Source organism: Pithys albifrons, chromosome 15 (assembly GCF_047495875.1).
Source record: "Pithys albifrons albifrons isolate INPA30051 chromosome 15, PitAlb_v1, whole genome shotgun sequence".
In the NCBI taxonomy this organism is placed as follows: domain Eukaryota; kingdom Metazoa; phylum Chordata; class Aves; order Passeriformes; family Thamnophilidae; genus Pithys; species Pithys albifrons.
The window spans coordinates 17,208,104-17,234,944 of record NC_092472.1 but is presented as its reverse complement, the minus strand read 5'-3'; the positions used below and the strand labels follow the sequence as shown (position 1 = coordinate 17,234,944).

The 26,841-nt window shown below is 41.8% G+C and overlaps 1 protein-coding gene across 4 annotated transcripts in view; it reads right to left on the bottom strand.

The window, feature by feature from the left end:
* The window catches only part of MACROH2A1 (macroH2A.1 histone), a 44,238-nt gene that overhangs the window by 3,564 nt on the left and 13,833 nt on the right, over positions 1-26,841 (bottom strand). The window contains exons 3-8 of one of the 4 annotated variants that reach the window (XM_071570480.1): positions 19,472-19,578; positions 17,842-18,039; positions 15,940-16,047; positions 10,588-10,687; positions 5,175-5,264; positions 1,679-1,853 (exon numbers count right to left, since the gene is read on the bottom strand). In XM_071570480.1, the coding sequence (XP_071426581.1) occupies positions 1,679-1,853; positions 5,175-5,264; positions 10,588-10,687; positions 15,940-16,047; positions 17,842-18,039; positions 19,472-19,578 (778 nt within the window). Of the gene's footprint in view, positions 1-1,678; positions 1,854-5,174; positions 5,265-9,006; positions 9,098-10,587; positions 10,688-15,939; positions 16,051-17,841; positions 18,040-19,471; positions 19,579-26,841 lie in introns of all 4 variants that reach the window. The other 3 variants (XM_071570482.1, XM_071570479.1, XM_071570481.1) reach the window with 3 other exon arrangements.

Genomic DNA, 26,841 nt, shown 5'->3' with positions numbered 1-26,841 from the left:
CCCAGAGAGTGATTCAGAGTTTCCCTGGGTACTGGCCAGCTGTGACTGACAGATAATTCACCAGGTTACTATGAACACTCTCCTATATTCTCTACTGTTCTGCAGTTTTCTCAAGTTATCTCCTTAAAATGACACCCATGTAAATTAACCTTAGCTGGAGATTTGTCTGATGCAAGTTGCTTAAATTTATTATCCTAATGAAACTTCTATTTCTTCATTTTTATTCACCCAAAAACTCAAATACTGATTGCTGCTCTAGCCACAGAATATGCAAGAATTAATTTACTGTTGCAACACAGCACAATGGGAAGAATATTCTTGCTGTACATCAGCCAACTTCTTTCATGGCAAATTCAAGAGGGGCAGTTGTTCAGGGCTAGAAACACAACTGTGTAATTCAGGCTGGATCTGGCCCTTCATACCAAGCCATCACTGAGGACCAGGAGCTCCAAACCTCCCCCCTGCACCCCAAACCCAAGAGCCTCAGATTAAAGGTGCAGTCAGGCCATAACTCAGACTCCTAAGAACACGATCCAACTTTCAAAGGCACTGAGTACCCTGCACAAAGCCAGAGAACTTGAACTTTAGGCTTTGGCTTTCAAAGACCTTGGCAAAGGTTTTAAGGTATTTTTCTTTTTTTTTTTTAACTAAAATAGTCTCATGATGTAAACTGCATGGAATTCACCTTGTGGATTTTGACTGAAAGCTTGAAGTGACTCTGCAAATCCAGAGAATCAAGGCACTTCAGGTTTGCTACTTTAAACAAACACTGAGCCATGTCTTCTGGCTATCCTAAGACATCCAGTGCAGGAAGATTAATTATGCCCTAAAACTATGCAGAATCATAGAATCACAGAATGGATTGGGTTGGAAAAGACCCCCGAGATCATCAAGTCCAACCCTTGGTCCTGCCCCACTGTGATCACCAGCCCAGGGCACAGAGTGATCACAGTAGGGTTGGATCAAGACATGGTAGATTCTCACTCAGTGCCACATCCACAGAATCACAGAATCATAGAATGGATTGGGTTGGAAAAGACCTCCAAGATCATCAAGTCCAACCCTTGGTCCAACTCCAGGCCCTTTACCAGATCATGGCACCCAGTGCCATGTCCAATCTTCGTTTAAAAATCTCTAGGGATGGGGAATCCACCCCCTCTCTGGGCAGCCCATTCCAATGCCTGAGCACTCTCTCTGCAAAGAATTTTTTTCTGATATCCAACTTCAATTTCCTCTGGCAGAGCTTGAGCCCATCGTGCCCCCTTGTCCTATTGCTGAGTGCCTGGGAGAAGAGACCAACCCCCACCTGGCCAGAACTTCCCTTTTCTTCCTGCTCTCCTCCACATCCCCAATTTATATAAACAAACCAATGGTCTGAAGAAAGTCTTTTAATATTCTCTAAATGTTTGTTTTATGCTCTTTCTCCTACTTTCATGCTTTAGGATCCTGCAGGGATCACTCAGATCTGCCCAAAGTGAGGCAGCACTCAGGAGAGCACTGCAGGCTCCAGGCACAGCCTGGGCAAACTGAGAAGGAACTTCCTTTAGGGAACTGATTTCAACAAAGAAGAAAAAAGTCAGCATTGTAGCAATGGGTTTTGTACATGGGAAGGACTGAACATGGGATGGCACTTAGAAAATACCAGGAATTTGGAACCAGGTTTGCCCAACAGCCTTACCTGCCACTGCCAATGGAAGGGAATGCAATTGATTTCAGCTTCTTTTCATCAGCCAGGGCCAAGCAGTTCTTCACTGTCTTTTCCAGCAGCTCCTCACATTTGTCTGAGCCCCAGCCTGGGCTGTTACAGTGGATCACAAACTTTGCAGGCAGTCCATGGCCAGCAGTGACAACAGCTAAGGGAGAATCGAAAGTGAAACGTCATTGCTTTCCTCTCCTCAGGATGAAAGGAGAGCACATGTGATTAAAATAGCAAACAATCAACAGACATTCCTTTAGCCCCTGTGAATGTTTTGGATTACAAATCACACAGCCTTAAAATACAACATGATTACAGGGACTTTGTATTTTCCATTTCCAGCTGCACTTTGCTGTGATAATTCATGAATCACAGCCACGATGGAGCTTATTTTAGAGAGAGCAGGAATTCATGGAAGGAATCAAAGGAAACACATTTATGCTGAGGATTGTGGAAGGAAAATATTAGAATATTAATCTGGTTAAGGGATGATCTTTCTTTGGTTTGGTTTACCACAGAGCCACAGTATCAGGATGCTGGGCAGGCAGATACAGGTACAATTTAGGTGATGTTCAACTACTCCTGGTCAATGTACATAATTTTTGGCTCACTTCTGAACACAGCACAGCCCAAACTGGAGCAGTTCAGAGCTACCAGTGCTCTCCAAATCCCTAAGGAAAAGAGGTGAATGAAGATTTTGGCTTTATTTCCACCTTTGTTTCTGAGGAACTGGAACGAAGACATTTTGTGTGATTTCAAGACTTTGGGCCTGGCCTTATTTGAGATTTCTTTGTGTCTGGGTCATCCAAGGCCACATGAACAATGCTGGGTTTAGTTTCTCTTTCATCACATTCTTGATAGATGGTTGGTGAGGACACACAGATTTGCAATGTTTGATTCACAATGTTTATGTACCAACAGGTCAGGACTTGTATGTACAAAGAAATGAAGAAGAATTTTTACAATATTAATCATATCACCACAACACTACCATGGACATGCAGAGACTAAGAAGATTCAGCAGAGCCTTCCTACAAACTGCTGACAGACAGGGATTCTCTGCCTTCTCTGCAGGAGAACATGCTCTGGGTTCACCACTTCCCATCAGAGAGAAGCAACAGGCTGTGCTCTGCCTGCCAGAAACCAGAGCAGGAGGATCCCTGCCATTTCCAAACTCACAGGGCCGTGGTTGCAAATAAAAAGTTGTAACTTTGATTTGCTAAAAAAAAGAGGGGGTGGGAGAGAAAACCACCCTAATCACACACTGAGGGACAAAAACCAACCAGCTGAAGCCTCACAAAAGCACACAGTGAACCTTCAGAAAGAGTCAGGTCCTAAATACCCCACCAAAATGTAGGGGTAAAATGGCAGCTCATGCCTTCAAAAAAACCATAATAAAAATAGCAGTAAGTTTAAAAAAACCCCAAAAAATAAAAAAAATCAGTTTTGCAAAGGTGCTTAGAGGTCTGAAAGCCTCTACTCCATTCTGGAATGTTTATGAGGCATTTTGTTATTTAAGAGTAGAAATAACTCTTGGCACACAGTCACCACATATGGATACTATCCCATGGCTGCTGCAGGGAAGAGAAAATAGACTCTGTCATATGGCATCCTGACCAGGGGTTAACCAGAACATTCTGAAGGACAATGGAAGCACAAGCATTCATGTTCTTATGGGGTTGCAGAGTCCCAACATGTTGAATAGCCTCAGTGTTAGGCAATGTTAATTTGTCATAATGTGAAACTAAATTGTTGGCAGATTCAGAATACATCATAAATCCAGGGAAAATCTATTAAAAGCAGCTGACATATCTCTAGTCAGATGTGAAATGTGGCTATCATCCTCATCCTGAAGGAATAAAATACTGTATTGATACACATCACCAGCTTTAATATTTCTCAGGGATTGTTTTCTAGGGTAGTCATTAATTAACTCATTAGGATTCTGATGAGGACAACTGTTCATTACCAAGAGCAGCTGTCCCTTGCTTCAAATGCAAATGCTCTGAAAGGGGAAGTGAGAAACAGAAAGTGAGCCATGGAGTCATTCTGTGCTAGTTCCATTCCAGGTAGGGATCCTGACTATTGGCAGATTAAAGGAATACCCATGTAATTGAAAAGTCTGAAAACTGAGTATCTACAGGACTGAGAAATTGTGTATCAATTCTGTTCTAGAGTCTCCTCCAACAGCCATTTAGCTTCTCCCAGTGCAAGGCAGAGCTCCCTGGGGTGAGAGACTGGCAAAGCAGCCCCCAGATATGAGGGATGAACTGACTGCTGAGAAAAATAAACTTTGCTTTCCACCTTGCCACCTATTTGGAGCAGTTTGGCCTGGGCTGGTAAGGAATATTGTAGAGAAGTTTAAAAAAAACCACCCAAAACTGAGTAATTGATTCTACGCATTTTTGCAGAACAAAAATTCCAAGAAAAACTTATTAAAATTTTTAAAAAGTAAAGGAAAAACCCCAAAGTATTAAGCACCAGAAGTAAACAGTTGTAATTTTTCCTGTCAGAGCTGAGTTCTTACATCTCCCCTTCGGCTGTAGTTAGGATTCATTTACAAAACTGCACACACTGTATTTATTTTTATAGCATAAACACAGATGGCAGAATCAGCCTTCTATATGAACAACATGGATCAGCAATTTCACAGATGGTGTAAAATTATATATTGCCATTATCAAACTTTATTACTCATATAGTAGATTTTTCTCCAATATTACATAAATTTTGATAACTAGGCATCAAAAAGTCGTAAGCTTTTACAGTGATGATTTTGGCACTGACTGAACTGAGTGCCCAAGCAGATGCTGAACTTTAAGCATGTGCTTAAGCTCAGTGAAAGTCAGAGGCATTTCAGCAAAGCAGATGTTTAACAGAGTTGCACTCAAAAATAAACATCTCATTAATTGCTTTTCTGAACTGTGCCCTTAATGAGCAACACTCACTGAGTGAGGAGGTACCTGAGAGCAGCTTTTACTGTCCCATGACATCACTGCCCCCTTGCCCAGATGCTCTGGGAGAGGTTACCTGTGACGCAACGTGGGTGTCTGCAATGGGGAGAACAGACACTGGGTAACCCAAAGAAGCTGCCCCAGAGAGCAGAGGAGGCACAGAGCTGGTGCAGGGGAGTGTGGCAGTGTGGGCAGCGTGGTAGGGTGGGGTTGGGTTGGGATGGGGTGGGGTGGGGTGGGGTGGGGTGGGATGGGTTGGGGTGGGCTGGGGTGGGTTGGGATGGGCTGGGATGGGCTGGGGTGGGGTGGGTTGGGGTGGGTTGGGATGGGGTGGGGTGGGTTGGGGTGGGTTGGGATGGGTTGGGGTGGGTTGGGATGGGTTGGGATGGGGTGGGGTGGGTTGGGGCAGATTGGGATGGGTTGGGGTGGGGTGGGTTGGGATGGGTTGGGATGGGTTGGGATGGGTTGGGATGGGTTGGGGTGGGTTGGGATGGGTTGGGATGGGTTCCCGGGCGCAGCCTCACCTCCAGCTATGTCCAACGGCCCGTTCTTTTTGCGGAGCTCAATGACAGCCTCCACAAACTCCTTGCCGCCTTTCTTTTCCAAAGTGCTCCCTGAACAGAGAATTGATAGTTTACTCCTCTCATTTCAGGCTTCCACAACAGACATGTGATCATCATTATTGTTTATTGCATCACTCTAGAGTTTTCTGCCCAAATGTTTTTGGGTTTTTTTGGGGACTGCAAAGTAAGATCTAAACCTTTTGGGACTTGAGAATTAGCTAGTCATTAAAAACAACAACAACGACAACAACAGAAAGAAAAAAACCAAACAGACAACCCTAACAACCCAAAAACCTCACACTGGTATCCCTTGCTAACATTCTCAGACTTGGTTTTGTTGTCAAAACATGGGACATGACATCCCTACCTCCTTCCTTATCATGAGCATCTCTTAGTGTGCAAGGTCCAGAAGAATGTGCTAGCTCAGAGTGGTTGAAGGTTCATAATTCCTTCCCCTAGGATTCATTTCCCCTCTTCTCTTACAAATTGTTTCAAAGAGCCATTTGCCACAATAAGAATTTGAAACTCACCTGATCTTGGTCCCTGACCCCAACAGGTGGCCCCAGGAATGAAACAGTCTCGTGAGTGCAGCTGGCTGCTTTACTTGGTAACTGCCCAGCTTGTTGAGCCACCTTTAACCAAGAGGAAGAGCCTCAGAAATAAGGAGAATCTCTAAGGAACATATTCCTCCAATGAACTTCTCTAACTGCAGCTGAGGAGCTGGACAAAGTCATTCTGGCAGGGGAAGAGCTGTGCAGTGATTCAGGGCAACCCAAATGTATGCTCTTTACAAAGGCAGTCCCTCACTAAATGGTTTAGATCTTATTTTGCAGCTCTAGTTTTACGTATGAATATTAAAATAGCCCCAGAAAGCATTTTCCTAACTACATAAGCATCCCACATCATTTTGCACTGTGCATATTAATTACAAAGGTAGATAAGTACAAGCAGTGATATCACAAAGGCTCTGATTTGAGATAGTGCTTTGCAAACCCATTTCCAAAAAGTCAGAACTAGGATCTCTAAAGATCTAGACCCTTATTTGGTGACACCCCTTACTTTCACTGATGAAGAAAGGAAAAAAAAATGCATTTTCTGATGGAAGTGCACATACTGTATGCCCAAGGAAGCGAAGCTCCTCCTTCAAGATTCAGATTGCTAAATAGGGTTATAGCTCTAAGAACTAAGAGGACTACAAGATGCTTTTGGTTTTGCTAAATTTCTTCCAAACTGAAGATGGAAAGTTGAAAACAATGCATTTGTTTTCCATTCAAAAACTGACTCTCTGACCCTGCCTCTGTTTTGTTAGTTGGAGGTTATTGCTTTTGGGGGACAAAAGCTGAGGACAATTACAAAACTTATGCCTTTTCTTTGGCTTTTTCATAATCAGTTCACGACAGGGTTTGCCAAATGCTGGATTGCAAGGTCAGACTGTGTAGGTCAGAGTGTAATTTGCTCTTTGTGCTCAGTTAAGCTTTTTACATAAATACTTCAGCCAAAGTACTTCTACTTATTCAGCCAAACTCCTCAGTAAGAGTTTTTTGAAACTTAAAAGTTACCTATCCCAGGGCAAGAGAGTAGAAGGACCATCCTGAAGTCTCCTAGAAAAGACAGTAATGGCTTTACTTGTAGCAGGAAGGTGTCTTAGGGGAGTGTGCTGGGAAAGGAGACCCACAGCAGCACTGAGGGGTCTTGTAAAATCACTCTGACAGAGAAGGGATGGGCAGGGAATGGAAGTTTTCCATTCTAGTTATACTCTTGCTGTATGTATTTCCATATCATTCCCATTTATATTTTTATATATATTTCAGTTATATGCCCCCTGAGTCAGTGAACTCTGATCAATCCTAAACCCCATGACATTCATAATCCTTAATTTCTCTTGTTTCAAGGGGGAACATAATTAAGCCTTGTGCAGAACTTAGGAACAGCAAAGATCTGTTAAGTAGGTCATTTCTTTGCCATTGCAAAGCTGTTGTACATTTAATGGAATTTAGCCTAGTTTGGTTTAATTCAATCCAGAAGGATCAGTTTTTTCCCTTCTACTGGGAATTAATTTATAATTAAAAGCAATGAACAACCATGTCAGTTTATTTCACTGAGCTCTCTTCTTGCAGATGTGGTACAAAGAAGAGCAAAAGTATGAATCAGTGAGATATTCTGCATTTACTCCCCAATCGTGTTCTTCTTCTGGTTAATAGTGAGAGTTTATACTGACATAATACTTAAGATTGATGTTGTAAATTAGCTTAATCTGGGAAAGGACAGACTGTGTTTAACCATTTTCCACTACATTAGCAAGTTTCTTGATGGAAGTCTTGCTTCACAGCTCCAAGGTTAGTAGCTTATTTGCTCACAGGCATAAATATGTGTCACTCCCATGAGAACCAGATCATTATCTCATGCTTTCCAAGCAGGCATTGGTATCAGTGTTGAAAACAGCATTAGCAGAAATTTAGGCTCTAAAATTCTCAGGGTAAGCCCCAGGACATTTAAATTGTTAGGGAAAAAAACCAACAAAAATTAAAAAAAAATAAATTTAGATGGGTAGAAGTTAATCATTGGAAGCTAAGCATTTGTGCACTTCTATTCTTCCTTACAGCAGTCAGAGGCAACAGGAACCTACACTAAGGAATGAGCAGTCCAGCTTTGAGAGACAATTTTCTTTGCAGGGTAGCAAAGCATTTCCTTATCACAGGGTAGGAGACAGGCACATTGGCTAAATGGGTCTGACAGACTTCAGAAACATATTCTTCAGGTACAGGCTGTTAAGACACTCTTATTTTAAATTCTCTGCATATTATTTAGCCAGCCAGGTCACAGTGCTCCTGCCCAACAGAGCATCCAGAGCTGCACTTCTCTGTGTGTTAGTCAGAAAGCAGCCCCTTCAGAAAGAGCAGGTGGTGCAGGACATGCCAGCTCTGCAGCAGGACACCTGTCCCTCCAAGCCAGTACTGAACCAGGACCTCAGGGGTGGAGGGAGCCCATCTGCACAGCAATGGGGAGGTTAAGATGAGATGCAGAACAGAGGCTGGGATCAGCTGACTTAGTTTTAAGCATAACCAGCGACTTCTGCATTCAGCCCAAACTATGATTTGCCTTTTCAAATTACTAAGGCACTTCAGTGGAAGTATTGCTACCCTTCAAAATACTCTATGCAGAGAGAGGTACCAGTAGGAGAGGAGTTACTCAGGAGACAGTGATGGCTGAATTAAGAGGTCTGTCCTGCTTTCTATTGTGCCTTTTCTCATCAGTGTAAGCTTAGATAACTGACCACCTGAAAAATATGGCACATCATTGTGGTCTTAAGGACCACTGAGCAGGGCTAGGAATGTCATTGGTCCATAAGGTTAATCATGAGAGTTCAGAACATACAGACTAAATCCAGCATGCGAGTCCAGATGTGAACATCTGAAACTTGGCATGGAGAGGGTGCACTGGAACTGGTTAGAAATCTAAAGATCAAGACTCAAACTATGTTCAAGCCAGGCATTTACCAAGTCAAGCCAACAATGTGGCAATTAATTTTCCTTGGTCACGTTGCCTGCACTGAACGTACTGTTCCTGCACTCCCAATTTTGCTGGTGCATTGTGCTGATACTTCTGGAAGTCTGATTCGGTGACAAACCCCAGAAAAGCCTACTGGGTTTGCAATGCTTCCTTTCTTTTTCTGCTCAGTCAGGACTGCTGGAAGTGAGAAATGAATGCAGATCTGCATAGCTACACCAAGCTTGTGGCTGCTGATCGACCATGCACACACATACAAACTCGGCAGCGCTGAACTTGCCATTACCTACTTCACCACCGATGTAGAAGTCAGAGTTTGTCGGGTGAACGACAGCATCACTGTCGATCGAGGCAATGTCAGCCTGTACAACTTGCAACTACAACAGGTAAACAGATGTATATCAACCACGTTGGACAGAGACCCAGCACAGGCTCTACATTTACACATGTACCAACGTCCATAGTTCCTACCTTTCCATCTCCAAACCTTGCGCCAAATGCTGAGTTGTGTGTGCAGGTGTGTGTAGAGAAAGGGGTGTAGGGAACAGGAGGAGGAATATTGAGCATGACATGATCAAATCAATGTTAAGATGACAAGTCAGAGCAATCACATGAGATCATTTCCAAAGTTTTAAAATCAGCTAATGCCCCATTGCACTTTGCAGAAACCTAGAACAACCAGTTCCCCACAGAGCATGACAATAAAATACGGAATCTGCTTAGAAAAAGAAATTCAGGATCATCAAGCCAAACAAAATAATTAGTTTCTCCATTTTGTCAGCATCAATAGGCTGACAGGCACCAATCTTCACATGTAAAGCAATTCAGCATTTTGTTTCTAAAGATGGCAGTCTCCCTCCTATAGGGGACACCTTGTATTTGCAGCCAGGGTTGTACTGAGTTTGCTTTGAGAAATACAAGTGATTGTTCTTACAGTTTCAAGGTAAGGTATGTTTTCTAATTAAGTATTGCAATGACTGAGACACTTGTAAAGATATATGTATTTCTGAGAGAGGCTGTTTCAAAAATTAGCCTTCTTAAGTCTTTTTTCTTGTTACTTTTGTACATTCCCTGGGGAATTGCAGCAGTAGAATTATGGCTTGTATTCCATTAAGGAAGCTTAAAAAAAAGGCAGCAGCAGGTGTAATCAAGTAAGAATATTCAATATTCAAATAAGAAGGGAATGCACTACATAATGCATGGAAGGTAATTTTTCTTTCTGCTGAAAAACAAACTTGTGTTGAAGAAGGAATTTTTTGATTTCTTTTCAATCTGGAACAAGTCAGAAGCCTTAAAAGCAATTCACCATCTATGACAGTTCACTATTGGGATAACATCAGTATTTGTTTTCAGCTGAATGTGACTGACAGGGAGTAATTGAAACATAATGGAAACAAATGATTTGATTGAATTAAACAGGAAATCAAGGCAGGAAAGATTTGGGGATAGTTAATTATTTAATAATTCCTTTTAAAAACTTTTAAGCCTGCTCTAAGTATCCAAAACAACCCCTGAGATTGCAGGTAGAATGGAGAAACTGCTTATTTTGAAAACAACCTGACAAAAAAGTATTTTAGTCCTCAAAGTATCCAAATAAGAACCCCCCCAAGATAGCTAACAGTCACATATGATCATTATGGAAAAGAATTTAAAGTTTTTCTTTGAACTGAAATCAGCTTCAATCAGCAATAGCTGCGAGTGCTCCGATTGGATGGAAAAATTATTTTGAATATAGTTCTTCAACAAAGCAGGACCTGCAAGATTTGAATGTCTGCTCTTATTGAAAGGTCTGAAGCCCTAGAGAGTAAATTCTGGGTTCCATGATGTCCATGTGACCGTTAGTTGTGTCGACCCATGCCCCATTTACCTAGGTCATCTTTAAGGTCAATGTCAGCATTGGTGGGATTGATAATGGCCTCCACATCGAAGCGGGCTAAATTACTGATTTCACTGTGAATAAGGTTCAGCTGAAAAGAAAAGCATGAGGTGGGAAATAACAGGACAGCTGGGAAATCACAGAGAAGCTGCAGAAAAGTGAGCTTTGCAACACAGATGGAGGTAGCATCACTGCAAACAAATATGCAAAATAAAAGGCAGGTCGTAACGGAGGGTTTTCATCCCCACGAAATTCAAACGCAAGACTCAAACCTTGTTCACACAGCGAGGACATGAATGAATGTACCCCTGATAAGTTCTATTTTGGTTCTGTGCTGATCACTGTTTAGAATTGTCTTTATTATCTAGTACCTAAGGGGGGTTTATAAAAGGGCTGGATTGGCACTTTTCACAAGGGCATGGAGTGACAGAACCCAAAGGGGAAATGGCCTTTAACTGAAGGAGGGCAGGTTAAGATTAGGTACTAGAAGAAATCCTTCCCTGTGAGGGTGGGCAGGCCCTGACACAGGGGGCCCAGAGAAGCTGTGGCTGCCACATCCCTGGAAGTGTCCAAGGCCAGGTGGGACAGGGCTTGGAGCAACCTGGGACAGTGGAAAGTGTCCCTGCTCTGGGCAGGGGGGGTTGGAACAAGATGTTCTTTAAGGTCCCTTCCAACCCAAACCTTTCTGGCATTCTTATTCTGGCATTAGAAGAGGGGTTTTGTTTCTCCTCCAAGTATAGATGAAGGACACCCTAAGCATTCTTAAGCATCAATTACAGGCACATGCTGGGACCATTCAGCACTGAAATGGGATCAAAGCTGCTGTTCCTCCTCCTTTAAGCCAGCAAACATGAGCCTATCTCTGAGGAAGCACACACTGGTCTCCAGTGATTCCTCCATCCCAGCAAGGGGATGTGTTCCTTTTTCTTTCCTTATCAGTGGTCACCACGTTCTGTATTGCAGCACTCGAGTTCTCAGTGCAGTGCTGCAGCCTTTGGGAGTGCCTGGGGAGGTCCTGCAAGCAGGCACAGAATATCACATGCTTATTGCTCCTAGGTTTGATTTTATTTGCTTTTGTCCTTTATGGAAACAGATTTTAACTCCACCCATTAATGTGCATTAACTCCTCTCACTACACCCATGAATTTCAAGCACATGTCTCAATTTCTTTCTTGTTACAAAATTAGGATGAGATTTCTCATGGGCACACAGTAACCTGAGGAAGGTGGCACAGAGATCTAGAGATTAACCTCATAGCCACACTGTATGTTCTTAAAAGAACAAAAAGGATTCAGGGAATTAGTATGAGGAAATGCAGATTTCAACCTCTGGCAATGTGTTTTGAACAAGACTTAAAAACTATTATATAAATTAAGAAGGCAATGAAAAAACTCAGACCAGCCGTGGTGACAAAAGGATCCTGCCATGTCCTGTTAGTAAGGATGTTTTTCTGGTAGTGCTCAGGGGTGTAAAGTGATAGCACAGACTGCTCACTGCTGACAGTTTGGGTGTCTCTGTAGGATGTGACAACTCCAAAATCTGAGGCACTGATGGGAATGGCAAAGCTGGCAAAGGTCAGGGCTGCAGGTAAGGGCAGCAGCTCATACCCAGGCCGGGCAACTGCTCTGTAGCTCCTGTTGGCAAGTCTGATTTCACATGCACCAAGTTTCCTACCATCAAAGTACTTTAAAAGTGAAACAAATTTTCAAGACTATCATTTGAAGAAATACATTAATTACATCATGGTCTATGCTTATGCTACAATATGTATTTAATATTATTGTTTCAGGGGCTGATTGGGTGAGACAGAAAGCAAGTGTGAATGAGAAGGTTCTCATTCATTTATGCAAGTCCTGAACCCAGCTGCAGCTAAGCCAGGCTTTCCTTCTAATCCAAAGCTCTACCTATGAAATGTGACATCCACCTTCAAGCATGGCACTTTATCTCACCAATAACTGCATTTTGCCTCTTGGTTGGTAATCCACATTCTGTAAACTTAACTCTTTAAATCATCTCTTTGTGTATGTTAATAAATTACCAGGGAGTATGAGCCAATTCATGAAACCCATACGAGTGAATGGGTCATTTAAGGAGGCCACCATCCACATGTTTAAGTTTTATGAAAAAAATATTTCCATTTCATTCATGTGATTCTATGAATTGACCTTCTTTCTCTCTTTAAAAGCCTGCAATTTCATCTAATTTGCATATGCTGCTTGAGTAAACTGTGCTCCCTCAAAATAGGGTGACTTTGACTAGAAATGAGTGCAATTCAGTGTTTTAAGTATGGGTCTGTTCAGGAATTTGTAATAAAATCTAAGAAAGCTTCCTTTCCAAATAGCTTGCGATCCTTTAACACTTCACACGTGGCAAGTTATTCATACTTGAGTTTGAGTCTTGAGTTTGACTACAGGCAACTGCAGTTTAAAAGAAGTCAAATCAAATCAAACCAAACCAAAATGTTAAAGAAACTTCATGAATTTTAAAATTATAAAAAAACCAAACAACAACAAAACACATGCAGACACCAAAAGACTCTTTTGTGGAGATTTTTCTATGCTCCTAAGAATATTTTGTTACTTCTCTAAGTGTTCCTCCTTGATCCCTAATTCTGTGCTCTGCAGGTTTTTGCCCTAGATCTGTTAGTTGCAGACCATTTGGGGTTTGGACCTTCAATCTATCCCTGAGCTTACCCTTATATGGGATTTACATAATAAACAGCTGGTAATTAAGGTTTCAATTTAACAGCAGCAACAAGATGCTTAGAAAGCTGCCCATCACTGATAACATGTGTTGGCAGCTGAGTATTGTTTTACCAAATTCTGCATTTACTGCTCCATGCACTGTTAGCTATCCAAGTGCCAAAACACACTTAAAAACTAATAGAAGTTTTCCCTTAGAATTAAATCCTCCATTGAGTAATTGCTTAATTTTACTACCAATAGTATGGAGCATGTATTAGGCAGAGGAAGTGACCCCCTAAAGAACTACCTAAGAAAATGAACAGGCACAACTTGCATATACATGTGCAACAAAGAATGGACAAAACTTTAGGGAAGTTTTCAATTAAATGTTAATTAGATAAATGCAGATGGCACTTAGCACATCCAGGGTATTTCCTGAGCCAAGCCCTGCATTTCTTATTTCAGATAAAATTACCTTAGAAATCTTGGAACATTTTCTGGTGTGATTTTCATACTGAAAACTGAGGATGTTGCAGACCACAAGTTGAGGTGTCTCAGAAAGTCCAAACCCTAATGCTTAGGCTTGAGGTCTCACAACTCTGTCTCTACTTTGTAATCCTCTCAGGAAAAACAGACCAGCTAATGTGCACAATACCACTTTTCCACTGGGATGTCACCTGTAGCATGTGCACTCACTGAGATTTTAGTCCTTAATTCATGTAGCACTAACACACTTCTACAGGTATAACTGAAGGGTTCTTTGCCATTTCATGACCTCTAGGAATTTCTAGAGCAGTTACTTAAAGATTTAATGCAATAACAGTAATTTTAAAAACTGAGCAATATCCAGGTTTGCAACATTCTCATTTGTGTTTTCAGTTAGTTAAACCTGGGGATATTAGAAGCATGAGGAGCTGCTGTTCTGGCAAATAAATCCCCTCTTTCCCTTCTGCAAACATGGAGCCAAGAAGATTTTTCCAATTAAACACTTAGGAATGGTGATAACCAAAACCCAGATTATTGTCTTCCTTCTCTGCATCTAACAAAAGATTTTCTGATCTAGAAGATAATGGTTTTGCAAACCACAGAGAAATGCTGGAAAGGTGTTCAAGGACGTCACAGGAGGTTTGAAAGATCCTGACTGATCTCAGCAGCAATTCTTCAAATGCCTTCTCTAACCCTCAGAACATGATCTGTTTGGTTTGGAGTGTTCCCTCGTAGGAGACAAACAGGTTTCCACTTTCCTTTTGATTTTATTTTTCATAATGTGTTACAAAAGGGTTAACACCTGGCCCCTCTCCTGTGCAGGGCTTACTGGCAACAAGGATGGATGTGTCACACCAGTGATTTTCTCAGGGGGCTGCACTCCAAGGGAATGAGAAAGCCAGAAGTGCCTTTCCCAGTACAAGGCACTCACTGGGAAGCTCTACAGGAGACACTGGCTTTGCTCAGCACAGCTTAAAGCAGCCCTGGAGTTTATGATTCTCCTCCACTGAGCCCAACAGCAAAGCCCCACTGATTTGCTGTGTCAGTCCTGCAGGAACACAACACTGGGTCTCATCACAGGCTTCCTGTGGTAACTAAAAGGAGCTCAAAATCAGCTCCAACAGTCTGATATTATTTGCTTTCTTGAAATAGTAATCGAGACTATAAATTTTGGGTTCTAATTTAGTCATCGAGGAGTTTTTAAAAAAACCCACCCCCCTACTAGGAGTAAAATAAAACCCCCTACCAAACAAGCAATCTGGCTCCAGTTGTGAAATTAAATGTGGAAAATTAGAAGTCTTGCAAAAAATGTTACTCTCATGCATGTTAAACTTGGCAAACAAACGGTGGAAGGATAAATGGAGAACAACCTCAGTATGAAATAAAAATGAGTCAGAGGAGTTACATTCCACCATGGACAATGGCTCATCTTTTATGGCTTACAACACAATGAGCTGATTACTGAATGTTAGAAGAAAGATGCAGTTTTACTTAACAAAATTTTGTACCATGAACTAAAGGCAGGTTTCAGGATAAAAACCCAAATTAATTTAATGAATTGTGTCTTTAAATGGATCCTCTCTTTAAACAGGTAAGTATTTGTATGAAACCATCCCACATCCCCAAGCATATTCACAGGGAAAACAAGGATTGTTGACTTGTAGCTTTTCAGCAAAGCATCATTCATTATTACACAGCATTAACATCTGTACATCACAAAGCAGAACATAACACAAAACCACTATTATGAACAAGGATCAAAAATAGGTTTTGATAAAAACCTGCAAATCATTTAGATCAGCAATGAAGTGGGCTGCCCATTGGAAAAAATATATATTATTCTTTGAATGATCTTGTCTTTGGCAGATGCTTGGCTGTAACAATTATGCTGTTTATGAATAAGGTGAGATAGATTACAAGCACACAGGCTTTCCTTCCAGTTGAGTATTTAGTTTTGTAGCCACGTGAAGGTTTATTTATGTATTTTTAAAATGTTCTAGAAGTTTGTTGTTTGGAATTAGAAAAAGTGGTATCATACACTTTCTCAAGTGCTCAGTGGGGAAATGTCCATTGTATCTGGATGTTCTGTGGAAAGAGGGGTGGCAGGAGGGAGGTAATTCCCTAAGCAGCATGGAAAAATAGGTATTTCATTTATAAAAATGCAGGATCATACCTTCTGGCCAAGAAACAGGCTTTTGGTGGACAGGACTGTGAAACCATCTGCAGGAGTTCCCTCTGTTGTACTGTCAGCACTGGCTGATTTGCTCACTTCTCCCTGTTTCTTCTTCCAAAAACAGAGTTAATTAGTTAACTCAAGGCTCTGAGAAAAACAGTTTAATGGCATTAAGATATATGACATGCACTAAATGCTTACCAGGCAGTAAAATGCCTGTACAAACACTGGCACTGGATTTTATCCTTTTTAGTCCAACCAAAGTGACTGATAACAGCTGAAGGGATCAACAGGAAAAACGAGCTCAACATCTGCGGATCCACAGGTGCCTTTTCCTGCCCATGACAGGGCACAGCTGAGATGAGAGTTGTTTTTAGTGTTGCAGGAAAATATATAAACAGCCCCAAACTTTTAACAGCTTTCTAATGGCTTGTGTGGACAAAGAGAATGTATCTGTATGTTGGGCAGACATTCATTCTAAGGTAAAAACTGACTTGTCAGAGAACAAATTTTCTCTCTCTGTGAAGGGAGGTGATCCCAGATTTCACAAGCTTATTTTTAGAAATACTCCTTTGTGATGTGTCCTCAGAGGCAGAGTCAGGAGAATACATCTACTTTCTACCTGCCTGGTAGCAGGAAATGGGCTGAACAATTTTCTGTTTTATTTAACATCATCATCTACTTTCATCTCCAGTAAAGCTGTTGAGGGAGAAAGAGTTCCCCTCAACCACCATTCCTCTTTTCAACTCTGCATTCACTGGAGGGGAGTAACAGGTCTCAGGAATGAATTGATCTACTGAACAAAAATGAGAATGAGGAACATTTTGAAAAAGGTGTTCCATGAAGACAGTGAATTGTCTGCTGTGGTTATAAACTCAATTGGTGCCAAAAAAACTTTCATATTTTCAATAAAATTACTACTTACGATTTCATGTAAATATTTGGTGCCTCAGCAATGTCTGTGTTGAAGCTAAAAAGCACACCTGGAATTTTAAGTAAGCCACTGTCTCCCCATTGTCCCTTTGCAAAGTATATAAACTAAATCTGAGGCTGAGCAACTAAAATGACTTTGATGCAAGGGTAGATCGGTGCTTTTAGAAGCTGTAACTATGCTGTACTTTACACAAATGTTTTAAAAATTAGAATTTCATGGCTCCTATTTCAATTCCCCAAGAGTTTGCTGTTAGCCAAATACCAATATAGTAAGCAGACAATACAGTTTATTGTGTGGAAGAAAAACAGAACCCCACAACAGACTTCCTGCTTTTGTAATCAAGCAGGGGAAAAAAATTCCAGATTTAGGGAAATTATTAGTGCATGGTTACTGGAAGCACTGCACTTGAAAAATGGGAGTCCTGGGGGAGAAAACCAAATTCAACAGCTTGAAAAAACCAAAAAATCAGAGGAGTGACCAAGTAAACAGTAACAGAGACAGAGAATGAATAAAGAAGCTTTGTTTGACCCAGAGGCAACTTTCACATTCCTTTTCCATTTCATGTGGAATTCCTGTACTTTTCTTCCTGCTTTCATAACTTACTGATTGACAGTAGTTGTTTTGCAAAAGAAAAAAACCATCTTGGCTCCACTTGCACATTAGGAAGATTTTCTCCTCCTCCCACTGACACCTGTACAGTGTGACCAGTACAGCCCCATCACACCTTCCTCTTGTGCCTCCTGGTGCCTCCAGGCTGTGCCCACCTAAGACTATTTAAGAACAGAGTATTTACCTGCCTGTCCTGCAGACTTGTGCAACTCTTGAGGGTTTTCAGACTCCCCCTTCCTTGCTTATTGTGACTGAAATCACTGTTGTTACAACACATGGACCACAAAGCTCCCTGAATGAAGCTCCTGCAGCCACTGTCACTGAGCTTGTTTGGGTTTAAAATAAAGCCATTACTCTACCTTGGATTTCCTTGCTCCTTTCTTGCCGCCTGTTTTCTTTGATACAGTTTTTTTCTGTGATGGAGACTTTGCCTTCTTTGCTGGAGGTGGAGTGATGATGGCTTCCAGTTTTCCTTTTGATCCTCGTTTCTTTGCCAACAGCTCTGGGTGAATGTTGGGTAAGACTCCACCACTGGCTATGGTGACCCCTTTCAATAGCTAATAAAGAATAAAAAAGTCATAGATGACAAATTCCAGAATTTACTCCCCAATAAATAGAAAATGGCATTTACTGCAAGCTTTGTACATTGCCTTGAGCTTCTCAACACATTATCCTTGAAGAAGAGAGACATGAAATGGATGAAATGAAGCTGACCACGGACTAGATTTAAACTATAAAGGGAATGTGAGTTCTTCTTGCAACAAATGTTGTCAGCATCTCTAGAGCTCACACAAGATCTGTTTCTCTGAAGTTGTGCCATGAAGATTCTTACCCAACTAGGACAAAACAAGACACACACACGAGGGCCCTGCAGGGCCAGAGAGAGAGAAATGGGACCCCAAAGTCCAGGGTGTGAGACAGCAACGGCTGCCACGCTGTGGACAACCCAATGTATGTCTCAAGTGCTGAATTTTCTTGCAAATGTATTTTTAGAACAGATTTTTTTCTCTGAGAAAAGGAAGCTTCAAAATGGAAAGTAACATTTATACAAATCTCTACACCTGGAAGCCTTTCCTCAAAAAAATATGCAGTTGAAGATCAATATTCAAAAATGTGCAGTTCATTCAAGCCTTTAAAAGCAGAGGTGGAATATGTCACGTTCTGTATTTAAAACCACTTTCACTCATCTTTTATACATCTAACTGGGACTAATTCACTGTTCAGGAGGATATAAAAGGTGACATCAAAGTCCCCCAGGTACTCCCACCTTGTGATTCGTGTTTGCTGCTCCCCAGTCTCACCCAGAGAGGCTCCAAGCTTATAAAGGGATGATGAATGGAAAGTATTACTGAATTTCACACAAAGCCAGAAGGAGGGTGGTTTGGGGATACTATTTTTTTAATTCCTGCTCCACCATGACACATAAGTTTGGAATAAGCATCTTTTGAGATGTGTTTTCACAGCCCCTCACACAAAGGTACAGTAATCACTGCGTGTGGCTGATGCCACAGCACTGTAATAATAACACTCCATTTTTTGTGGTAAATTTAAAGGCATCTTTAAGTCTGCAAAGGACACAGACTTGCAAGAGGTCAGAGCTCTTCTGTGGTCACAGTAACAGACTTCAGTGGGAACAGGATGGTCCTCAGTTGTGTAAGGGGGAAAACAAAACCAAACAAACAAAAAGCAAGATCTTCCCTGAGTCCTTGCAGAGTTTACAACAATGTCCCACTCCAACAGAAGTGGCTGTAACACCAGGAGCAAATGTCAGATTACACCTCCATGGCATTTTTGCACATTTCAGGAGTGCTGAAACACCAAACCAAGCAGAGTGCTGTAGTCAGTCACACAGGCAGTGAGGGATGGAGCAGTTTCCTGGTGTGCTCCTCAATAAGCAGAGCTCTTGAGTTACAGTTCTGCTGTATGGAAAGACAATTTAAAAAGCCTTAAAGGAAATCCTGCCCCTCACACAGCAGAGGTTTTCCTTACCTGATTTAATTCTTCATCATTTGCTACAGCCAACAGGATGTGTCTAGGAGTGACTCGACCCTTCTTGTTGTCCCTTGCTGCATTTCCAGCCAATTCCAGAATTTCCGCTGGGGAAAAAAGTAACCCCCTTTTAATTACAGTGTGATCATTAAGAAAAATCAGTGTGTTATTCGGCATCCACGCAACAAGATCTGGGAATTGCATCCTGTTAGATACTCAACAGACACCTATGTCTGAAATTACCATTTCCTTTTTATAAGGCTGATCAATGAAGAACAAATGCACCCCTGAAGTCCTGTGCTTTAAACCAGAATCATTTTTTCTGTTCTTTTGAAGCAGCTCCCCCCAGGTTCTTCACTTTTCAGTGTTCTCTCAAGCCTGCTGTGTGCTCATCTCTCAGGACCCCCCTCCCATCAGGTGACAGTACAAATTTAGAGGCTTTTTCCCTCAAACCAGTCAGCTGTGAGTTCTGGCTTGCGTTGCTTCTACTTCTTTATCACTGGAAAAGATGCTGTTCTCAAGGTCTCATTTTTAAGAACACACCCAAGTAAGGACACTAAAAATACACACACAGGTTCTTTATCTGAGAAATTTTTAACCGAAAAAAGTAATTGACAAATCCTGTTTATTTGCTCCTTATAAATTATCTCCTTAGAAGACATTTCCAGACCTGACAAAATAACATTTAACAGCTATGCATATGATGGCTTTTAATTAGGCAAGATTAATTTGCTCCCCTGCAAGGATCTATGAAGTGAAAGGCTGGAGTGTTACCTGCTAACTTATCTGTCTTCAGTTCAACAAGCCCTGGGCAAGGATGTAATTAATTACAAGAAAGTCTGGGGAACAATTAAAAAAATGACATAACATGTTTATCTGACTTTGCAATTATGTGCTACTCCTGTCACCTTTCATCTCCCCCTCTACAATTTTTCATACTTCCTTTTGCACATCTGGTGATGTTTGGGGAAAAAAAAGAAAATGAAAATGTCTTTTTTTACAACTGTTAGGCACCAATATTAAAATGTAACATTACAGTAAGGTATGAGATTGATTTCACATTTAATAACTGACTGCAGCATGAGAGCTCTCCCATAAGTTTGCTTTAGAGGCAAATGGAGCTGAACTAAGACATTAATCTGGAAATGAAAAAGACTAAAATCAAAGTCCACATGACTACCAAAAGACAGCAAATCTTAAGGAATCCTATACAGCCCAGACTATGGCTTCTCATTGGACTGAATTTAACATGAATCTCCAATTATTTTTCACCTTAATTCCCATAACAAGTAAGTTATGATGCTTACTTGAAAACTTACAGCACCTTCTGGATGTTCTAGAATTGAACTTCATTGAGGATTTCAGTAGGTTTTCACTATTTTTGTGTTCTTCAAAGTGCACAATCAACTTTACTACAGGGTGAGACAAAATATTAAGTCTAAGCCTGGAAAACTAACTCAGCATTTCGTGCTGACTACAACTGCTTTATTTTTAAAGCAGGATTAGCAGGGTAAGGTCAATCTGCCTATGCTTTCCACACCTCCAAAGAGGTGACTCAAACTGGCATAATCCTTTTCATGTACTTCTCAAAAGGCTCAGCTCAGACACGTGAGGGTTAATGCTCTGTCTCACATCCCTGGGGATGGATGGATGGACATCCCAGGCATCCCCATGGACCTCCTGAGACTCTGAGGACCAGCAGCATCTCAATCCTTCAGGATCAGGAGTGGTTTGCACTCAGACTTTAGTCCCAGCTGCAAGGCCAGGCAAGGCTTTGCTGCAAACAGCAGGCTGTGTTTGGTTGTGTCTCTGCTCCCTCACCTTCCCTGCCCTCCTGTGTGTGATCCCCTGCCCTGCTGTGTGTGATCCCCTGCCCTGCTGTGCGTGATCCCCTGCCCTCCTGTGCGTGATCCCCTGCCCTCCTCTGTGTGTGATCCCCTGCCCTCCTCTGTGTGTGATCCCCTGCCCTCCTCTGTGTGTGATCCCCTGCCCTCCTCTGTGTGTGATCCCCTGCCCTCCTCTGTGTGTGATCCCCTGCCCTCCTCTGTGTGTGATCCCCTGCCCTCCTCTGTGTGTGATCCCCTGCCCTCCTCTGTGTGTGATCCCCTGCCCTCCTCTGTGTGTGATCCCCTGCCCTCCTCTGTGTGTGATCCCCTGCCCTCCTCTGTGTGTGATCCCCTGCCCTCCTCTGTGTGTGATCCCCTGCCCTCCTCTGTGTGTGATCCCCTGCCCTCCTCTGTGTGTGATCCCCTGCCCTCCTCTGTGTGTGATCCCCTGCCCTCCTCTGTGTGATCCCCTGCCCTCCTCTGTGTGTGATCCCCTGCCCTCCTCTGTGTGTGATCCCCTGCCCTCCTCTGTGTGATCCCCTGCCCTCCTCTGTGTGATCCCCTGCCCTCCTCTGTGTGATCCCCTGCCCTCCTCTGTGTGATCCCCTGCCCTCCTCTGTGTGATCCCCTGCCCTCCTCTGTGTGATCCCCTGCCACTGAGCAACACAACTATGCAGACAGGTCATTCTGGAACTAAAGGCTCTAAGAAAAGTGTTATGCCTGTAAAGCACATAGGAATGTTTTATTTGTTCCTCATAAAACTCCAATGTCTGCCTCGTACAGTGGAGAACTGTTCTGGGAAGTGCTAAGCCCTCTTCCTTGGACAGGAAACTCATTTTGAAATTACAGTTTTCTAATGGTCCTTTAGGGAAGTTGAGGTACCCCACTTCCTCCTCAGGAACAGAAAGCTTTGCACTGGAGGACCACAAAGGAGGAGCCTGGCAGAGGGAGAGGGGAGGGAGAGGGCATGGAGGGTGGAATTTCTCTTCTGGCCTTCTCAGCTCTCCAATAATAATCAAGTGTTGGTTGTGCACACAGAGAGACCCACAGCACAGCCACACTCAGCCAAGCACACCAGGCTGGGCAAAGGGGCTCCCTCCCACTGGCAAACAGAAAATCAGGAGGTATCCAAGCTGAGGCCAACACAGCAACAGTTTTTTCATTTAGCACTGACAAACCTGCTCCAAACCCAACATATCAGAGCACTTGCAAACGCTGGAAATGAAGACTTTGGGGATGTGGATGGGATTCCAACTACTTGCCTGGGTTTTGCTTGCAGCCAGCTTTACTTTCACATCTGTTTTATGCTACTCTAATTCTAAAGATTTAAATGGTGTTTCACCCATGTTTTAAACTGACTTTAAATTAGATGAAAATCTAGCTCTCTCTGTAGGGGAGCTGACTCAAATTTCCAGAAGAATCGCTCTGGATTTAGCTGGAAGGAGTAGTAGGTAGGAAAAGGTATTTAAAGTTGAGACTGGATCTGAATTCTTAGGTCAGACCCATCTTTGGAAGTACCAGGTTCAAAGGTTTGAGTCACTGAAAAGTTCTGTTTCATTAATCTTCCCACAGTGGAAAAAATAGACATTGAAAAATCAGCTCCTGCAACTGAGCAGGGTCAAGAGAGAAGACTCTGCTTAGAAATGTTGAGGCTAAAGAAAGGGTTAAGAGCTTCCATGACATCAGGATTCACTCAGCTTGTATTTATCCAGCCAGAAGACCAAAACATTCTACAAAAATGAGGCCTCCCAAAAAGGATGGAAGTTGCATAATGTCTATTCCATTCGTTTCATATATTTACTCAAGCCATTTCCCCTCCAGAGAGTAATTACATCACCACCACTCAGGCAACTACAGGACACACTTTACAGCACCACACAACATGAAAAGCTCTATGGTTTAAAAGATGAAGAAAATACACAAAGTGTTCCAATATTCTGTGCTTTTGAAGGTATAATTCTTCAGCTACATACTGAAATCTCAGCTCCACATGAAGAGATACTCCATTTGCACAAATATTTCTGCACCTTTGGATGTTTCCCAACAAAAATGCAAAACATCATGTATTGCTTTAAGTGCAGACATAAAACAATCCAGTGGGAAAAAAAAAAGCTGTGAGATGAATATAATCAGGAAAGAAAGATAATTAAGTAGGAATGCCATGTCAGCATGTGATATATTCATGTACAGACACCTGTCAAGGGGCAAAAAGGGATGGATGCCTCAGAAATCTGAATGTATCATGAACATTTCAATTTGATTGAAAAGATACAGTTATATTAATATTTGTCTTCTTTTCAGTCAGTCATTATTAAAGTAGAAGGTTAAGATTAATATTTTTCTTCTTTTCAGTCATTATTAAAGTAGAAGGTTATGATTAATATTTTTCTTCTTTTCAATCATTATTAGAGGGTTATGATTAATATTTTTTCTTCTTTTCAGTCATTATTAAAGTAGAGGGTTATGATTAATATTTTTCTCTTCTTTTCAGTCATTATTCAAGTAGAAGGTTGAAGTGGGAAGTGAAAGTCCTGAAAGTTAAGACATTTCCTCTTAAAATTTAACCCAAAGGTAGTTTTAATTCACATCCATTGAAAGACTCATTTGTAACATTTAGAAGTAGGATTTGGGTGGTGAAAACTGGTCTGAGCCTGATCTCGGCACTAGAACCAAAACTGCTTTTCTTCAGCTGAGGATTTGAAAAGTTCAGTTAAATATTTTTAAAGGAGAAAAGAAAAGCAGTTGTGTATCTTTGTATTTAAGCCTGAGATAAGACCACAGGAAAAGCTGTTCTTAAGGCATTTCCTACTCAAGCACAACCACAAAGGGTCAGAACTCTCCACAGAAACCTCATCCTGGAGCAAATTTTCAGGGTGAGTTCCTCATCCTTTACTTTCAGAGACTCTGCTCATCTCTGGGACTTGTTCCCAAGTTCTCAATTCCATTGTTTGTGTCTCCCTGTTCCACAGTGGGGCTGCTCTGCCTTCACTGCTTTGTTGTTTCACAACACTTGCCACTTTTGGAACCAACAACACAAGGGTAAAATGAAATTAATTACTATTAGACCCAAACTAAACAGGCACAGTAGGAATTGCATTTATTTCCTGGATGGAAATAAAAGCAAATGCATTCTTCTCTCACTCCTGGAGAGTGCTCTGGTTCATTTATCCTCATTTTCAAACAAAATATTACTGGTCATTACTGACTAAAACTCCTTCCAAGCCTAAATGACAAGATCTTTAGCCTATCATGCATTCCAAGCTGTAAATACTTCCTCAATGTAAACAATCAATTCAACTGGTCTGAGTTCATCCCAAAAATGTTGGTTTTCTGGTTTTTTTTGGTTTCCATCTCAGACTAAATCACTGCTGTTGCATCAAATCCCCCTGTCCACCTTCTCTTCAGGGAGATGAAATCATAGCTTTGAAAATTAAACTCTTTAACAACTAACAGGTGATGTGTTGACACAAGGCCAGTTTCTGAAGATGCAAATTCCAACAGGAACGAGTCAGAGGCTTCCAGAAGAATTGTGAAGCCTCTCCTCCAAAGAGAATTGGAAACAATATCCAGAATTCAAAGAAAAATGAATGTTGATACAATTCCACTGAGAAAAATATGCATTTGCTGCAAAGCCAATTCCATGACAAGGAGTCTGCTTATTGTACTTTAAATTAATCATCTTCCCATCAGCGTTTTATTGACCTGAGAATCATTTTACATGAATCCAGAAGGTTTTAACCCAATCAGCCCCAATCAAGCAAGAACTGCTAAGAGTTTCCTGCATTCTCCTCTCTGTGTATTCCACCCAGTCCCCCTGGAATCTGCAGTTGCAGGAGGGAAGGTAGAACCATTTACCACTTTCCCTCTTATGTATTCCAATAAAACAGTTCTCAGCCTTGGTTCAAAGTCGTGGAAATCTGATGCAGTGAAAATCAATTTTACTGCTTAGAACAAGCCTGGATGAAACCTCAACTCTCAGCAGGACAATCACTCTCTTAGGATGTGATAAAAAACTCCAAACCTTTCAGTCTTGAGTGTCTGAGCTGTATCAAAACTAGGCCCCTTAAAGGAGGAACTGTTAACTTTGCCAAGTTACTGTAAGTTTTGCATTTCTGTGAGGCAGATGACAGACTGTGTTTATGTAAAACTCAAGTTCAGGCCACAAAAGTCACTTACATGTCTCTTCAGTTCTCTTCTACACTTTAATACCATTCTTTTTTTCTTTTTTTTTCCCTATGAGATCCATTTTTTTTCCTATAAGATCCATTTTTTTTTTTAGTTTCTTGGTTTACTGTTGATCTGTAAAAGGTCTGAGAGTTCACTTTTCAGGGAAACCTGAATTTCAACTCAAATGTTATTTATTACAGCAATCACTCCCTGAGCACTAATTCAAAGAGATAGCCCAGTTCTTCTCCACTGACTTCAAGAAACCTGATCTAACTCAGATCAACCTTTATTCTTTTCCAGAGCAGTTTCCTTTACCTGGCAGTACAGATTTGCTGTTATGAGTAACAGCTTACATATGTTTCAGAAATGCACTCCAGTGTGAATAAAGTAACTGCTGCCAGACATTACCTGATCAAATGCAACATGTGGCACTTGGGGACAAGGTTTAGTGGTGGGCTGGCAGTGCTGGGTTGGACTTGCTGATCATGGAGGGCTTTTCCAGCCTGAGTCAGTCCATGTCTGCTTTGGCCTGGCTGTTACAGGGCACAGGAGACTATTCATGTCTTACAACTTGGTCCCCACTTAGTCTTTAACCTTGTGTTTCCAAACATTAAGGAATTCTGAGGCTGTGTGGACTCTGTAACTTCCCTGCAGCAAAACCCACATGTGGCCTGACATCCTGTCCTCAGCCAGTGACCAGGAGCAGATCTAGAGGATTAAAGAACAGGCAAACTGAAAATGCTCTTTTTCCAGAACACTCTGTGCCACGGGCTGGTGATCACAGTAGGGTTGGATCAAGGGTTGGATTTGATGATCTCTGAGGTCTTTTCCAACCCAATCCATTCTATGATTCTACTGAGAGATCTTTGTGCTTGCTCAGGTAAGACACAAGTCCTAGAAACTCCTTATTTATTTCAAACCTTCTTGGAACACAGTTTGTGGCACACCACCATAGAAGGGATCAGTGTTTCTAAAGCTGCCTGTTTAAATAGAAGAAGTGTATCTTGGTAGGGAATACACATTTCAACAGTATCAAGAAGATACTGTCAATTAATTATCTTCTTAAATTTCATTACTCCCCAAGGACTGTTATTTACGGCAGTCTCAGAATGCCTGGAAATCAAACCTGCTTTTAACCTCTTGTTTCCTTCCTGTGGCCCCCCGAGGTCCCCTCTGCCCCCAGGCAGGAGCTCAGCATGACACACCCACTCTGACAAAAAGGGCAACCCTTTGTTTTCCCCTGTGACCCTGTGCAGATTTTGGGCAGAGAGCAGAACACGAGAGAGGAACGGCAGTTCAAGGTTGATCTGTTTGCACCTGGGAAAGGGAGCAGTGGAATTGCACTCAGGACTTCCCTTCTGCCAACCAGCTCTTGGC